Source organism: Thunnus maccoyii, chromosome 2, assembly GCF_910596095.1.
Source record: "Thunnus maccoyii chromosome 2, fThuMac1.1, whole genome shotgun sequence".
In the NCBI taxonomy this organism is placed as follows: Eukaryota; Metazoa; Chordata; class Actinopteri; order Scombriformes; family Scombridae; genus Thunnus; species Thunnus maccoyii.
This window is the reverse complement of record NC_056534.1, coordinates 37,568,761-37,586,199: the sequence shown is the minus strand read 5'-3', so window position 1 is coordinate 37,586,199 and position 17,439 is coordinate 37,568,761. Positions and strand designations below refer to the sequence as shown.

Here is a 17,439-nt window from a genome sequence, read left to right as displayed (position 1 = left end):
TGAGAAATACACTTCCAAGAGTTAGATGAATGGACCGATACCACTCTCATATCTGTGCGTTCAGTACGGAGATAGAGCCAGCAGGCGATTAGCCTAGCTTAGCAAAAACATTGGAATCAGGGGGAAACAGCTAGCCTGGCTCTCTCAATTCAGAAATTTGAGTTAAAAATACACCTACCAGCATCTCCCGCTTAATTAACAAGCTGTAAATCGTTTGTTTAAGCTGTACACAAATAGTAATATACAAATACCCATTTGTGTTTTTAGGGGGATTATTTACTGGAAATATTCCTCCACGATCAACAGTTTATCCATCCGTCTATGCTGCATCTCTAGCTACACTGCAGGTTTCCAGATATGGTTGGTGAGCACAGGTTTTAGTACTTATTGTTAGTATGATAAATAAGTATTAGTATACTAAAACCACACACAGCATCAGTATTAAAAGTGTAACTAACGATGCTAACCGTTTTTATTCACCACACTAGCAGCATTGCTCTCAGGATGACAATGTAAGGTTAGCAAAAGTTAGCATGCTAACACTGCTAACACAAACCAGAATGGTGAACATTGTAAACATTATACCTGCTAAATATCAGCATGTTAACATTGTCATTATGAGCATGTTAGCATGCTGACATTAGCATTTAGTTCAATGTACCGCTGTGCCTAAGTATAGCCTTACTGAGCTACTAGCATGGCTGCAGACTCTCTTGCCTTGTTTTGGCAAACAACACCAGGGTGCAGTGACTTCCCATAGTCTTGTCATCACAGTGCGGTTGCCAGGAAACCAGCAGAGATGCGGCACAGAAGTGCTGATCAGATGGATAATCGACTTTGTGCCAAGAAATAGTTACAACCACAACTTGTCATTTTTACACCATTGTTTGTACAGATTAAACAAACCAGATGCAGTGTTTATCAGAGAGCCTCAGAGGTGCTGATAGGCAGGTTTTTTAAGTTTGGCAGGAGCCAGGCTGTTTCCCCTTTCTTCTAGTCTTTATCCTTAGCTAAGCAAACCACCTCCTATCCCCAGCTCCGTAATTAACTCTGACATGAGAGTGATATCGATCTTCTCATCCAACTCTTGGGAAGAAACTAAATAACCGAACTTCCCAAAATGTCAAACTATTCCTTTCAGCTGCTCCTATCAGCTGTTTTGGATGTCAAGGATGAGATATTTATTGACATGTAGAGTCTGAACAGGCTGTATCATTTGCTGGCTGGTTGTGCAGCAGCACCGCCGTCTTTCATTAATCATCACGGCACAAAATCGGCTCCCAGACTCGCCGTTCTAATTCACATCTGCTCTGCTCGTCCCGTTCTAATCCATCATGAGCTGTTCATTAGCTGATGGGTTAAATGGCCCGGAATGACTCTTCACAATAAACCGCAGCAGATTTCTATCTGAATTCATGAGAAATATGAGCCTGTTAGATCTTTCTCAGTTAATCTCTGCTAACAGTGAGCCACTTGATATCTTGATCTTGCACTTTCTTTTTTGCACCTACATTATTATGCACAGACACCCATGCACACCCACGCAGCCGCTTGCACGTCCACGCGTTAACTTTCTCATTAATTTTCTTGGATCCCCGTAGAGACTGTTGACAAACAGAAACTGACAGAATATATGATTCTCGGCTGAGTCACTTTCATTTTACATGAAGCTAATATCTACAGAGCAGCTTTGTAAACCTTTGCAGAGTTAATCATCATTCAATTATTTCACTGCTTCAACAAAACACTACTATAATCAGTGTATTCTAGCAGCTGTCACATACAGTACAGGAGGCAAAGAACAGTGAAAATTTGCTGCCAGAGCTGCTGGAGGTGGGAGGATGTACAAAGTGAGGGGGAGGAAGAGGAGAGCTGAAGGAGACAAGAAAAATTAATAGGAAGGAGATATTTTAATTTTTGTGTTTTTGTCTGTGTGATGTGATGCGTTTGGACCTTCAGCTGTTTTGAAACTTGAATAGCTGTTTTGTCAAAGATGTCTGAGCAGCTGCAAATTTTCTATCTGCTCACAGCGGTGTGGGAGGCCTGGTGTTATAGCATGAAAAAATGTTTCTTTTCATTTTGACATGAGGTTTGCTCGTTAAATAAAAATGATTCTCACCAGAAATCGTGAGCCTCGACAGCTACGACAGTGAGGGTCCACACACACCGGAGACCGATGACTCAGCAGAGGTGAAGAGCGAACAAACACACACTCACACAGACACACCTGTGTTCATATGCATTCACACGCAATACACACAATATGGAATCATTAGAACATTTGAGAGAAAGTGGTTTAATTTAAACCACTGTGGGGAAAATGTTGGGTTTGTCACCAGGGAAAAGGAAGAGCCATCAAGCCACCGAGTGAAGAAGACTTTCAGAGCATCAAATTGATCAGCAATGGAGCGTACGGGTAAGCAGTCGACTGAAACCTGTGCAACAAAAAGACAACAGAAGCACTCTGTTTGAGTGCTTCTGTTTGAGATGCAGATGCAAAGACAACCAAAGCTACAAAACTACAAAAACACAGTTGCATACTTGAGGATCCAGTGCAGTTTAATTAAACCAACACTTTCACCCTGCAAACTGGTTCAACCAAGATCAAACTTTCTTTTTTCAACACACAGTGCTTCATCAAGAGTTCATTAAAGGTTCAATAAGAGAGGCAACACAATAGTGGAAACTGGAATAAAACTACAACAAATGCTCTAATAATTAGAGTTACATCCACTGCTGAGAACCAGCTGCCTGGAATGTAGGAAACCAACCTAAAAATGATGGTATATCACCATGTGGAACATGATCAATGTTCATGTAAAATATACACAATTTGTATTGAATTGGCTAAAACATGGAAAACCACCAATATGGTCCCTGGACTACAGTAGACATGCTAAGCTAATGCTATTAGAAATTGTTGTCAAAAGTGAGTAAACTAATTGCAGCTAGTGATGAGATGTGTGATGCAATGATTAGTCTTTAATTGATTAGTCGATTGACAGAAAATTAATGAGCTATTATTTTGATAATTGAATAATCGTCTCAGTCTTTTTTATTCATATTTTTTAGCCAAAATGCCATTTGATGGTTTCAGGCTCTTTTTCCTCCTCTAACACTGTAGTGAATTGAATGTCTTTGAGTTTTGGAGACATTTGATGACGTTACATTTGGTATTTTTCATAGTTTTTTGATGTTTTACAGACCAAAACGATGAATCGATTAATCAAATAAAAAAATTGTGAGATTATTCGATAATTAAAACAATTGTTAGTTGCAGCTGTAGATGAATCATCTCAATAATAGAAAATGTTGTTTTCTGCCCTTTTTACTGGGAGCACACAGCGTATTGTTTCGTAAGAGAAAGACAGTGAGGTTTTATTTTCTTCAGATTTTTGCACATAAAGTGTAAAAATTGATTTTATGTTTGATATCTACAGTAGAAGTGTCTTGTCATGACATGAAGATAAAAACCAAATCAGCTAACTAACAGACGCTAAAACTCGCATCGCCAGTCCTCGGTGGAGCGAGGAATCATTAAAACACCAACAGTGGAGGATCAGAGAGATTTAAAGGGGACTCGTTTTAAAAAAGCATGTCTGACGCGTTCTCAGAGGCTGATCTGTTCAGTCATTTGACAGAAATGACAAACTTCAAATCTAATCCACAACAAACAAACAAGCAGCAGCAGTGGTTTTAAGACAAGAGGAACATGTCGTCTCCTCTTGGTTTTAATCAGCACATATGCTGGTGCATTTCAAAAGATTTTCACTTTATCTAAAGCTGTCTCAGTTGCACCGGAAAGGAGAGCATTGCATTTTCTGCCCATGAGAAAGATGGCTTGTAATACTAGTAAGACAGTAACGGATAGTTCTGAGGTAAGATTCAAGTTCAAAAACACCACAAAGGTTATTAGCTTGGGGCTTGACATTCTGTGCCAGAGGTTTTAAATCTTAGTATCCACTCAGCCATACTCTAATAAATTCATGTCCAAAAAGCAGAAGGAATATCTTTTCTATTTTTTTACCACTGTCTCACTATGCTGTCCTCAATACTTCATCTCTTTATCTCTTCCGTCTCACCCTCTCTCTCCAGCGCCGTCTACTTGGTGCGCCACAGGGAGACACGTCAGCGTTTTGCCATGAAGAAGATCAACAAGCAGAATCTGATCCTGAGGAATCAGATCCAGCAGGCGTTCGTCGAGAGAGACATCCTCACCTTCGCGGAGAACCCCTTCGTCGTCTCCATGTTCTGCTCCTTTGAAACACGCAGACACTTGTGCATGGTCATGGAATACGTCGAAGGTGAGGTTCGGTTTTACTGACACATTAGTGGCAGACTTTTATTACGAGATAAGATTATGATTCATCAGGCCACTCTGAACGGGTGAGTCGGCCTCTTCCTGTTCTGTTCGTCCTTCCTTTTTCTGTGTCAGGTGTTTGAAGAAGATGTTAGATCAGATTTCTGTATCTGGTTTGTAAAATAACAACACTTTCCAGCCTTTCCTCCCTGGCTCCTATTTCCTGACCTAGCACTTCACTAGACTGGTGGCCCCGACCTTTCTAGTCTTTACTGCTTTTTGCTTGTAGCGATCGTGACCTTGAATCCTTTTGCACTTCATTCATTTCATCCCTGGATAAAAGTGTCAGCTTAATGCCCGACAAGTGGCGGTATTGTTTGCCCTGCCCTTGTTAGCCCTCATTCCCAAAACATATGACAGTATCAGGGAAGCCAAAGTAGAATGATGGAGAGAGATTTTCAGAGGGACAAATGAGATTGATCCATGTTGAAACAAGGTCAGTAGATTAACACTTCTGCTCCAGCTCTGCTTATCTTTTCTCTGCTGAATTTCCTGGAGGTCAGCGGAGGACAGTGTTGTGGTCCTGGTAGCTGCAGAGGTTCTTATGTTTGCTGCTGGTGCACAAACACACACACACACACACACACACACTCAGGCAGGAAGGGTAGTTGTGAGCTGTGTGAACTCATGTATGATGACGCTGCCATCATACATGTGGCAGCAAAGGTGGATTACAGAAAAGATAAATAAATGAATAAACATATATATCTCATCTGTACACATATACAATTTAAATATACTGTCATGTCATTTGAATATATTATAGATATATATATATATATAATGATGCTGTTCTGCTTCAGTCAAGGATCAGACTTTGGTAATCCTAGTCATGTAAAATCTAGTAAATTTTATTTATATAGCCCAATATCACAAATGACAAATTTGCCTCAAGGGGCTTTATGATCTATAGAACGTACAACACTCTCAGTCATTAGACCCTCAATTCAGATAAGAATAAAAACCTTTAATGGGTAAAAAATGAAAGAAACCTCAGGATTAGCAGCAGAGGAGGGATCCTCATCCAGGACAGAACAGATGTCATATATACAGAATAAACCAAAACAGCAAAATGACAATATGGAAAACCAGGATGACAAAATGATAGAATGTATGAATGAAGTTTGTTTACAATCCATCCTGCAGAATTGTTTTATATTTATGACTAAATCCACTGACTCTTGGATTGACATGTGACTCTTGGATTATCCTGGTGAGATAAATTGAAGGACTTGAGGTGTTACTGTGTTCTCAGGTGGTGACTGCGCCACCTTGTTGAAGAACATCGGGGCTCTGCCAGTAGAGCTGGCGAGGATGTACTTTGCAGAGACTGTTCTCGCCCTGGAGTACCTGCACAACTACGGTATCGTCCACAGAGACCTCAAACCTGACAAGTGAGTGTTTAAAGCTGCACTTATCAATATATATATTTTTTTATTAAAAATGGATCAAATGACTGTGTGTAATGTGGAGTATCGGTTCCCTTCAACTCTACAGAGCCTTTTAGTGTCAAGCTCATTGTTTTGGTTGTCTGTGTTATTTTTGTTGAGTCTCACCGCTCTCATTTAACTCATTTTCAGGAGCAGCTGTAGTCTAGCTGCCCAGCACAGAACGGCAGACATACAAAGCTAGCGACTAGCTGGTGAACATAGTGGAGCATTTAACAGCTAAACATCCAAATATTTCCTTCAGGAGTTGGTTGAGACCAAACTAGAGATAAAAGGAGAGTGAACACTGGACTGACATTCACATGGTGGCCAGAAACATGACTCCAAATCCATGATAATGTTGCTCTCTGTGTGGTGGATGTGTAGATAGGCAACTGTATGCAAACATGTTGGCCTACTTTGCCAACAAACAACCTTATAAAGTGATAGTATGTTAGTGTTACATTTACAGCTTGTTCTGCTGCCCCCAAGTGGCCAAAATATGAAGTAAATTCCTGTCTGGTGTCAAGAAAGACATGGCAGTAAAATACACTTTATCACTTTAAGGTTTTTCAAGCTGTAAGGCGAGCTGCCATTGATGAGACATTAAATATGAAACAAGCAGGATTTTATTGCCGTGTGCCAGAATTTGAAGTTTTTAAGTGTGTAATGTGTAATTGCTTGTTGTCTCTCTTAATATAGTCTGTTGATCACCTCCATGGGCCACATCAAGCTGACAGACTTTGGCTTGTCGAAGATGGGCCTGATGAGCCTCACAACCAACCTGTATGAAGGACACATTGAGAAGGATGCCAGGGAGTTCCTGGATAAGCAGGTAAAGTACCTGTAACCTAGAACCAGAATGTCTGGTAGATTACTGGGTGGCTCCTCAGCCAGTAAGACATTAATGTCAGTATGTATCATAACATAAAAACAGAAATGCTGACAGATACATTTAATTAGCAGCTGTATAAACGAGGTGTGTGCAATGAAATGCTAAGATAAGATGTACGGTGGATGCACGACTGGCATTCAGAGCGTCTTTCAGTCTTCTCCAGCCGTGCGTGCCAACCTGCCAAGTCATCCGGCAGGATCATTAATCTCCAAATAAAGACATTGCAACACAATGCTTCCTTTGTAGTCTGAATTAGTGAATCATTAATGCTCGCCATCTCCATCACAATCCCATTTTGCAATTACAGTTATTGTTTGTGCTCTGAATTAAACTAGTCATAATCAGTCAGATTGGCCCGTGTGTCCTCCAGCCCTTCTGGCATCTGTTTGTCTGCCAGTAATCAACTCACATCTGTGGATGAGACAGACCAGGGGCTTTGCTCTTCGTGTTTCGAGTGCAGATTCTGATTAGGGGAGTATTTCCCATTCAGTCAATAATGATGTCTGTTGTGTAAGACAGCGTGTGCAGCCACTCGCACATTAACACACACTGACACAAATGCATACATTTTATATTCGCTTTCAAAGTCCCTGAACAGTATATCATTACTGAGCAGCACATATATATCAGATATATATAGAAATGTAAATCTGATCAGGAGAATAAAACCTTGAACGTGTCATCAGTGTGGAAAATGTCAGACAGTCAGAGCAGAGAAGCTAAATTGATGTTTTCCATCTTACTGCTGCTAGTATTAAAGAGTCAGTTTGTCCACATCATTTATGGAAATCCCATCCGCCACAAAAGCAATTTAACCATGCAAATAATTTCAGCTATATTTGCTGAGACTATCATTTGAAAAGCTCAGCAGTTATGTCTCTTTCAAGAGACGTCTTAGTCATTAGTTATAGGTTAGACCACAAACCTTTTTGTGAACACTTGTTATTTTATATAATCTGTACATTATGCATCTGTTACATATGGCATTTTTAATGCTTTAAGCATCTCAAACTACTTGCATGGCTCGATACCACCAGAGTTAAATAGGAAATTAGGTCTTTTGTAATTTGAATAGAGTGACTCTGTAAAGAATATTTTGGTAAAATTGCAAAATCATGAATTTAGGGCGTCAACTTAAGTTTCTAAAGCATCTTTAACCCATCCTTTTGTTCCCTCTCTCTTTCTTTCTTTGTCCTTTCTCTCTTCCTCCTTCTCTCCGTCACTCAGGTGTGTGGTACTCCTGAGTACATCGCTCCAGAGGTGATTCTCCGTCAGGGTTACGGCAAGCCGGTGGATTGGTGGGCCATGGGAATCATCCTCTACGAGTTCCTGGTGGGCTGTGTGCCTTTCTTTGGAGACACTCCTGAGGAACTGTTCGGACAGGTCATCACAGGTGAGGAAAACAGCGTTAAACATACAATACTTCTGTCTTTCTCAGAATACAAACCACACATTTATAGCTATTAAAAGCAAACTTTAAAAGCTGGACTGTATGTTTTCATTCAAGTAGTTTTCATAGTTTTTATGCTTCTTAATCTTGGATTAAATTGATAAAAGTGTAGTGTTGCTGTGATGAGATTCAAGCAGAGTTTTGAAGTCTAAAGATTTTGAACACTGCTCTAGATAGTGAAGCTTTTGGTCATGTTTAATACTGCATTTCTTTTTTTCTCTGGGTGAAAATGCAGGTATTACGGGTAATTTTACAGCCAACGATCTGTCATCTTCAAAAGTACCTCAAAATGACAGCGTTTCTCTTCTTTGTCACTCTGACCCTTTGCTATCTCTGCATTGTCTCTATCAGATGATATAGTTTGGCCAGATGGTGATGAAGCTTTACCTGCAGACGCCCAGGCTCTCATCTCCGCCCTGCTGCAGACCAACCCTCTTGTGAGGTTGGGCACAGGTACTAACTTTCACTTATCATCAGACTTACCAGCTTTAGCAATTTTTCAGCAAGATTGAAAATGCAAAGTAGCAAAAATAAAAAAAAATAGTTAATAGACATTTTGGGAAATTTGCTTGTTTGCTTGTTTTTTACCAAGAGTTGAGAGGATTGTTAGCTAGCAGCTGGTTAGCTTAGCTAATTACAAACACTTGAAACAGTGAAACAGCTAGCCTGGCTCTCTGCCTCCAGCACCTCTAAAGCTCAGTGATTAACATGTTACTGTATTTCTTATTTCTGTAATCTGTACAAAAACTGACAAGTTGCAGTTTTAAATGGTTTATGTGTCCGACTGTTTACCCTGTTTGCAGTGTTTGTGTAAAGGTAACATCTCCTGGTTGCAGCTTAATTTTTAACCGACAAATAGAAGAGAGTTATCGATCTTCACGTCTAACTCTAAAGCAAATACGCATATTTCCCAAAATGATGAACTATTCCTTTAATGAAAGCTTTTCCAAAAAGTATGTATGTTGTAAAACTGACAATTATGTGACAATATATAAAATCAACTCTGCATTCCACGAACACAATATTTGCTTTTCTTTATTTTGAAACCTGCAGTAACTGATTTTGTGGCCACTGGGGGGCAGCAGAAACAATTTGTGATCACAACACTGTCATATGATTATCTTTCATGATGATATGTTGAATTGTTAGCAAACGTTCTACAGTTACTTTGGAGTCGTGTTTCAGGCCATTTGATGAATTTAAGTCTAATATTCACTCTACTTTAGCTGTTTTTGTTCTCTACCAACCCTGAAGTAAATATGTGTCTGTGTCTTCAGCTGTTTAATGCTCCACTATGTTCACCAGCTAGTTGTTAACTGTGTCAGTTTGCCGTTTGGTGCTGAGTAGGTAGTGTACAGCGGGTTTTTAGAGCTTTTTCTTTGAGGTTCATCACCTCTCACATTACACACTGTCATCTGATATATTGTTATTATGATAAAACATTGATTTTACCTGTTTTAAACGTACTGCGTGTCCATATTTTGCTGAAGGCTCACAGGTCATGTTGTTTGTACCCCTGCCACCAGGTGGAGCGTTTGAGGTGAAACAGCACTCGTTCTTCACGGAGCTGGACTGGAACAGTTTGCTGAGACAGAAGGCGGAGTTCATCCCTCACCTGGAGTCGGAGGAGGACACCAGCTACTTTGATAGTATGTGTGTCTGGATTTATGTGTCTGTAAAGCTCAGCAGTTACATCAATATTAGGTTTCGTCGAGCGCACCGTCATCCTGTGACAGTCAGAAAAGCACGTTTTATGTTATACTGACAGCTCATATATTTTATCCCCCCTCCCCTCTCTCCCTCTCTCTCTCTCTCACTCTCTCACTCCCTCCTCTGCCAGCTCGCTCGGATCGTTATCACCACATCAATACGTACGATGAGGATGACACCAATGACGATGAGCCGGTGGAGATCAGACAGTTCTCCTCCTGTTCTCCTCGATTCAGCAAGGTCTGACTTTGTCTCTCTGATGCCCTCTCCTCTTTCTTCTCTCTCTCTTTCTCTCTCTGTCACTTCACTCTGACGTCTCTTTTTTTTTTTTTCTTTCTTGTTCTCCATCTCACTCTGTCAACCTGTCAGCCTGTTATAGTTTGTTACACACAGACACTCGCTTTGGCACTTTGGATTCTTTCGCAGCATCAGATGAGGAAGGAGGAGATAAAATGAGGTCATATCATATAGAGAGCAACACCTGGAGGCTGGACGCAGGTTTCATGTTGTAACTGTTACACCACTCCTTCTTATCCCTCTCGTCTGCCTGTATATCTTTAATATCAGCGTCTCTACCTGTCTGCAGATGTGCGTTTCATAACCCCAACGATTTTTCATTTTCATCTTTCATGCCAGCTCTCCTGATCTGTGTCTCTCTCTCTTCCTCAGTGTGTTCCTTCTGTCACACTTTCCCTCTCACGTGGGATTTTCTCACCTCATGGTATTTTTCTCTCTCTCTCTCTCTCTCTCTCTCTCTCTCTCTCTCTCTGGCTCTGTCTTTCCATCTGCCTTCCCTCTGTCTTTCACCCAGTCCGTCCTCGTCGTGAAGGAGCTCTTCAGTAAATCAAAAGCACCTCATTAAGGGGCCGATTTCAATTATATCTGAGATTATTTGAAGTTATGTTTGAGGGCCGTCGAGAGGCCTTAGCGGAGCGACGCAGGTGAACAAAGAGCTCTGCTGAACACACATGCAAACACACATATGTATATTGTTTGAATTATCAATGTAGAGCTGCAATGATTAGTTGACTAATCGATTAGTCATATTAACTAAGCAAAACATTGCTGGTTTTAGCAGCTTCAATATGAGGATTTGCTGCTTTTCTCTTATTCATATTCTGTAAAATGAATGTTGTGATTCCTGTGAGACAAAACAAGTCAATGATAATGTCTTTTTGGACTTTGGGAGCTTGTAACGGTCATTGTTCACTATTTTATATGACCTCTGACCTTTTAAAGACCAAACAATTAATTAATAATTCAAGAAAATAATCAGCAGATGAATTGATCATGTAAATACAGTATTCCTTAGATGCAGCCTTATATAATCCAAGGAATAAGATGTTAGTGATTATTTGCAGGTAACATCACATTTTATTTAAGCAGGAAAACCTCACTGAGATTAAAAATGTCTTTTTCAAGAGTGTTCTGGCAGCAACATCGACACAAGTACAAGTACAGACAAACAACATAAAACACAAAAGTCTCAAAAATTGACATCAGTAAACTATATTTTATGCTCCAAAGTTCATGTTCAGGCTCAATGTGTATTTGGCTTGTAATGGTGATGTTTATTGTAAAGGGCACTTCTATGAATTGAACATGAATACTCGTCATTCTTTCTTCTTCTCTTGCTGTAGTTAGTATTTGTCTGTGACTTCCTGTTAAGACGTAGTGATGCTTGTTCACAGCAGGTGATGATTAGTTAGTTTGCAGTGTTAAAATATAGAATCAGAGTCATTAAACAAAGATGAAATCGGATGATAAAAAGCATAACAGGTGATTAAAAATTACTCATCTGTGCAGGTGAGATAAGAAAAACCCCCGAAGGGCTCCCAACAAACAATCACACTTCAAAACAAACAGATGTCCCATGAATAATCATCCAGAGATTTTACTGTGTGACACTTTATATTCTGATTCTTCTAGTTCTGGCTCTTCAAATCGTTTTTGGTTTTCCTCCCAAGAAAAACGCTGCTACTTGTTACCATGGTGCACCGCTGAATGTTCTTTAAGCTTCCTTTAACATGGCTCTTCTTGTTGTCCTCCCCCACACTGCTCAGCTCTCCTCTGTTACTCTGCACATAATTAGACTGACTAACTGTGTGCACGTCTTCTCGCTCACGTCCATGCTCACATGGTGAAACACACAAGCTTTTTTTGGCCATTTTTCTATGTGTTTTGGCATCCAATAAGCCACACGCATGATGCTGAGGGTCAGTTTATTATCCTGTGAATGCACAAAGAGGCTGAAGATACTGTATTTAAGTATTTAAGATTATGCACTTACATTGTTAACCGAGGTATGAGGACAAGAGATCTGACAGTGTTTTTGGTGCTTTTTATTCAGCCATTCTGCTTTATGAGACTGTAAACAGAGACATGAAGGATAAAGACGTAAACAAGCACCTTGAAAGGAGACACACATCTTAATTCTACCCCCGAGGGATTCACAACATGGTCACTGGTTCCCATTACGTTTCTAAGAAAAGTGTGATTTTTCGGGTCCTTAATTGGATTTTTGTTTTGCACAGAGGAATCAAACAGGAAGTAGTGTGTCATTAAAGAAACTGGTCCCACCCATGTGACCCCCATCCAAGTCAGACTCAAGATAATACCAGTAGTACATCATGAGTTGGTGTCCTAGAAAATGCATTTACAATCAGTGTTTGATAAAATCCAAATATTAAACACCACCACCAATCAATATGATTTAATCTTGTGATAAGTCGTCATGGACGACGTGGGCCGTAAAAGCCAGTTTGGATATTGGTATTTTTAGATTGAAGCTGCCAGTAGCCAATATATTGTGCCAATATTTAATTTGATTTTGAAGCCAAAATTGTAAAAACACACAGATTCAGAATGTTTCACTTGACAGGATGTAAGACGTTCAGTCAGATTATTGGACCAGTGGTCACAAACTCTTCCTCCTCCTCGAGGAAGAGTTTCATCGTATATTTTAAACACAGATGCAACTGACCGGTAGTACAGAGCAAAATATACACTGTATATAATAATAATAAATATATGAATAAATAGATAGCTGTTAACATCTACTACCAGACCAGGTGATCTTGATCCGCCGGTGTCCCCCTGCAGGTGTACAGCAGCATGGAACATCTTTCTCAGCTGGAGCAGAAAGCTACTTCCTCCGTGTCCCGTCGGGAGCACAAGGGCCCGCGGGAGGACAAGGTGACCAAGAGAGAGAGCCTGGGCAGCTTCAGCATGAGGGACAAGAGCTGGAGGACCGGATCCCCTGAGATGTGAGTGGTGGTGAAGTACTGAATGTGTGAGAGGAATGAACAGACGGTTCAGAGGCCCAGCCGTGGTTTAGTTATGTATTTGACAGTGAGGTGGGGTGTTCTGGATATTTGCGTAAGCATGGGCTGAAAGTGCTCAGGTGGTGGTTCCCTGAAGGTGTTTTTTTTTTTCTTTCAACAGCCTGGTTGTCACGTATCCCGGCGTGCCTGAATAACCGCTTTCTGTCTGCTTTCTGACACCAAATTTGACACTTGTTGTATAAAAAGAACTTGAGTTCACACTCACTCAGTCGAAAACAGGCAACAGATCCCACCTCTCCAAAGTTTGGAAACTGGGAAAGTCTCACAGAAACCCAATATGTTTGTCTCACTCAAATCCAGTTAAAGGGGACACGTCGTGTTTTTGTGATTCTCTGTTACTGTTTATACTGTTATGATGTTTGATCTTTATGTTAAACATGGTCAAAGTTCCAAAAACTGAGGTGAACGTACAGAAAAATGCATCTTCAAGTCAAAAGTGAGGAGTTCAGCCTGCTCTAAAGTTCCTCTCCTTTACTCTGCTTCCTCCTCATGATGACGTCAGATTGTTCACCTGCTCAAAAATGGCCGACCAATGGTGCATTTGTTGCTGAGGTTGTTGTTCACGTTGTCCACTCGCATATTTCAGATCAGATTTGGACTTGAGCATCTACGGGTGTATTTGTGAGGTTGCCATTTCGAGTTAAGAACAAGAAAAAGAAGAAATTAAATTGTGCTTCAGCTGTTTGTTTACGTGGCCTCCCAAAGCACAGGAAGTCGACTGAGGAGCAGCTTCTGGAAGCGAGCCAATCAGAACAGAGACAGGAGCTAAAACTGCCTGTTTCAGACTGAGGCTGAACTGAGGCGCTGCATAAAGGACCAGTAGAAGATAAATAACAAATCATGCCGTCAGACCTGCATGAAACGTCCCCTTTTAAGTTACAGAAAGGGATCATTATATGTAGATTTAGGACTATTGAATAAAGTTGTTTCAGTGCTACGTGTACACTCACATGTGAAGTTGTTCCTTTACACTTAATTAGCAGATACAACAGCATCTGTGTGACTCTGATGGTGGTTATTCATGCTGGAGACCTCACATGACAGTACCTCAGGGTTTCAGTTTTTAGCCCACCTAAATGAAATATTTACACTCATCCTGGGATCTCGATTCATGAAACATAAATCTGTTCTGTTGCTGTCATGCAGCAGCTCAGAGAGACTCCAACCTGCTGGGTCCACATCCCAGTAACACACATGGCTGATGGAGACAGAGTGTACATTACCATTACACCCCATAACTCCATCTCACCTCAATCATCAGGAAGCATCTGTCAGGATATTAATCCCTCCACATTCATAAATAAAATCATCCATTCATACATTCTGCATTCATAATGGATTGAAGAATTGGATTATGTGAAGATGGCTCATCATGTATTACCTCACAGATTGGATTTTCCCTTTTCAATAACAAGGAATTATCTGTATCATCTCTCCTGCTATGATTCCTTTTTCGACTACAACTCATTACAGATTTAATTAAAGAAATAACTGAAGAAAAAGATCATTTTATCACCTCATCTGACTCTATTACTGTATGTATTCTTACTGTGTGTGTCTCTGGCAGGAAGCGGCTGTCTTGTTCAGAGTCTCTCTACATGGAGGGAGATGCAAGCCCTCCTCTTGGTGCTCGGCGACGCTTCTCCGCCCTGATGGACACGCATCGTTTTGCCTCGCCCCTGGAGGGTGAGCCTGACTTCCTGTCCCGCCAGACCCCCATCAAGGTCCGTGGAACCTCGCTGGATGGGACACACGTTACCTCACCGAGTCTTCTGGAGCAGAGGAACAGTTTGAAAGAGATCAACGGAGCAGGTGTGTGAGGGTCAAACGTCTCGGAGGTTATGTTATGAGGATAGTGAGGAAGGAGGAGACACAGGAAGTGATAAAGAATAAAGCAGACTGTATACCTTATTAGACCGCCACTGCTGAGTCAGTGGGCAGCAGGACATTTGCTGACATTGTAAATGCTATTTTAAACTTAAATAACTGTAATTTTCTCATGGCTCTACATCCTCAAAGACAAGTCCCCTAGACAAGGAGAGACAGCGGGAGTCACCACGGCCATCACCACATTATCTCCGGGTCCTGCAGCAGCCGGTCGGGACGTGATGACTCCTCTGTACGATCCTCTGGGGCCCCGGGCCACCAATGACCTGGTCCTCCGCAGGGCTCGCCACCAGCAATTGTCTGGTGATGGAGAGAAACGAAACTCCAGACCCGGCAACAAGGTCATCAAGTCAGCCTCCGCCACAGCCCTGTCTGTCATCATACCATCAGGTGAGGAGAGAATAGAACGAAATCCTTTAAAAAATATTAGTTTGTGGCACATTAATACAGTATCTGCTGACTCTCTCCCTCTCCCTCCAGTGGAGCAGCATGGCGGCTTCTCTCCGCTGGCCAGCCCCATGTCTCCTCACTCATTCTCCTCCAACCCGTCATCCCGCGACTCTTCACCCAGCAGAGACTTCTGCCCGGCGGTCAGCGTGCTGCGCTCCCCCATCACCATCCATCGCTCTGGAAAGAAGTACGGCTTCACCCTCAGGGCCATCAGGGTCTACATCGGAGACAGTGACATCTACAGTGTGCATCATATTGTTTGGGTAAGAAACTTGTAGCTCAAACGATTAGCCAGTGAATCAGTTAGTTAATCAACAGAAAAGTAATAGGCAGCTGTTTTATGATATAATTATAATGTGACGTCATTCCTCAGTTGTGAGGATTTGCTGTTATTCTTTAACTTTGGCAGCTACAGTTTCAGGACTCAGATATTGTGATGGACACTTGTCATTTTCTGACATTTGATAAACCAAACAATGAGTCAATGAATTGAGAAAATAATCTGTAGATAAACCCATTAATAAAAATCATTGATAGTTGCAGCCTTAATCGTACTTACAGTATGTTCTGACTGTTTGCAGATGTTTGGCTTGTGCTTTGGCTCAGGAGTGAACATTTTAAAGTCAGAGTTGGTAAATCTAATATTAAAAATAGATCAGTGAATTAAAAAAAGTGTCTAAATTGTATTGTAATTGTAATTGGAGAGCAGGGAAGGATGAGGGATATTATAAGGAAGGATAGATGGTTGACAAGCGGCACATGTAGAGATTTTATAATATCTAATAATGTTGAAGAGTCATGATCTCAATTTTAGAAGACAAATTGAATCAGTTGAATAAGTGAATACTCTACTGTGTATTTAGCCTCGTTTGACAGCTGTTTTATTGTAATTATTGAACATTGTTAGTATTATTCATTGCCAAAATAAAGGAAACATTTAATGCTGGACTGTGAATGTCAAAATGTTCGGTGTGTGTGTGTTGGCAGCATGTGGAGGAAGGCGGCCCTGCACAGGAATCTGGTCTGTGTGCCGGTGACCTCATCACTCATGTCAACGGGGAGCCTGTGCACGGTCTGGTCCACACCGAGGTGGTGGAGCTCATCCTCAAGGTAGGAATCAGCTGTACTGTAGATTTCCATCAAAGAACGGCCACTTAGTTGTCTCTTCACCAGCGAAGGCCATTAATGTAATTGAATAAAGCGTTTGCAGCTCTCATGTAACTTTTTGCTTAATGGCTCTATGAACATTAAGTAGGCAACATGTTAGCAGGTCAGTGTTTGGTAGATACTGTAGAGAGTTTAAAGCATCAGTGTAGAAACTCTTTACTGTTATTAATCTGTGCAGAGCGGTAACAAGGTGACAGTGACAACCACACCTTTTGAGAACACCTCCATCAAAGTTGGTCCTGCCCGCAAAGCCAGTTATAAGTCCAAGATGGCCCGACGCAACAAGAGGACCATGGGGAAGGACGGCCAGGACAGGTAGGAGCTAGTAGCTGGTCTCATGGTTCACCAACAGACTGAGTAAAGGAGTTTGTCTTTTTTTCTTGCATATAGTTCAATATGCTAATATAAATAAATCATATACAAAAATATATACATCTGATTTTGACAAACTGTGCCTTTATATGTAGTGGGAAACCCAATTCAAGGGACGGTGATGCTGCATGTTTCATCCCATTAAGTTACAGAGTATATTATAATTCTAATAATAAATAAAAGTATAATAAACCTTTTTCACAGCAGATATTTTCACTTGTCATAACAGGAAATACACAGGTAGAACTGGTGACATCAACTTTCAGTTCCAGTTAGCTGGTCATGATGGTGGAAAAACTAAATGGAATTCAGCCATCGTTAATGTTATTTACATGTGCTTTTCCTGTTCTGACATGTCAAAATGTCTGCTGTGAAAA

At 41.0% G+C, this 17,439-nt stretch overlaps 1 protein-coding gene across 3 annotated transcripts in view; it reads left to right on the top strand.

Annotated features, from left to right (window-relative positions):
• The window catches only part of mast1a (microtubule associated serine/threonine kinase 1a), a 75,686-nt gene that overhangs the window by 52,649 nt on the left and 5,598 nt on the right, over positions 1 to 17,439 (top strand). For 2 of the 3 annotated variants that reach the window (XM_042431842.1, XM_042431833.1), the window contains exons 11-25: positions 2,123 to 2,190; positions 2,340 to 2,416; positions 4,096 to 4,304; positions 5,616 to 5,754; positions 6,490 to 6,622; positions 7,910 to 8,075; positions 8,484 to 8,585; positions 9,659 to 9,781; positions 9,973 to 10,082; positions 12,945 to 13,108; positions 14,754 to 14,998; positions 15,206 to 15,463; positions 15,554 to 15,786; positions 16,511 to 16,633; positions 16,869 to 17,005. In XM_042431842.1, coding sequence (XP_042287776.1) covers positions 2,123 to 2,190; positions 2,340 to 2,416; positions 4,096 to 4,304; positions 5,616 to 5,754; positions 6,490 to 6,622; positions 7,910 to 8,075; positions 8,484 to 8,585; positions 9,659 to 9,781; positions 9,973 to 10,082; positions 12,945 to 13,108; positions 14,754 to 14,998; positions 15,206 to 15,463; positions 15,554 to 15,786; positions 16,511 to 16,633; positions 16,869 to 17,005 — 2,287 coding nt within the window. Of the gene's footprint in view, positions 1 to 304; positions 365 to 2,122; positions 2,191 to 2,339; positions 2,417 to 4,095; positions 4,305 to 5,615; positions 5,755 to 6,489; positions 6,623 to 7,909; positions 8,076 to 8,483; positions 8,586 to 9,658; positions 9,782 to 9,972; positions 10,083 to 12,944; positions 13,109 to 14,753; positions 14,999 to 15,205; positions 15,464 to 15,553; positions 15,787 to 16,510; positions 16,634 to 16,868; positions 17,006 to 17,439 lie in introns of those variants that run through there. The other variant, XM_042431845.1, reaches the window with a different exon arrangement.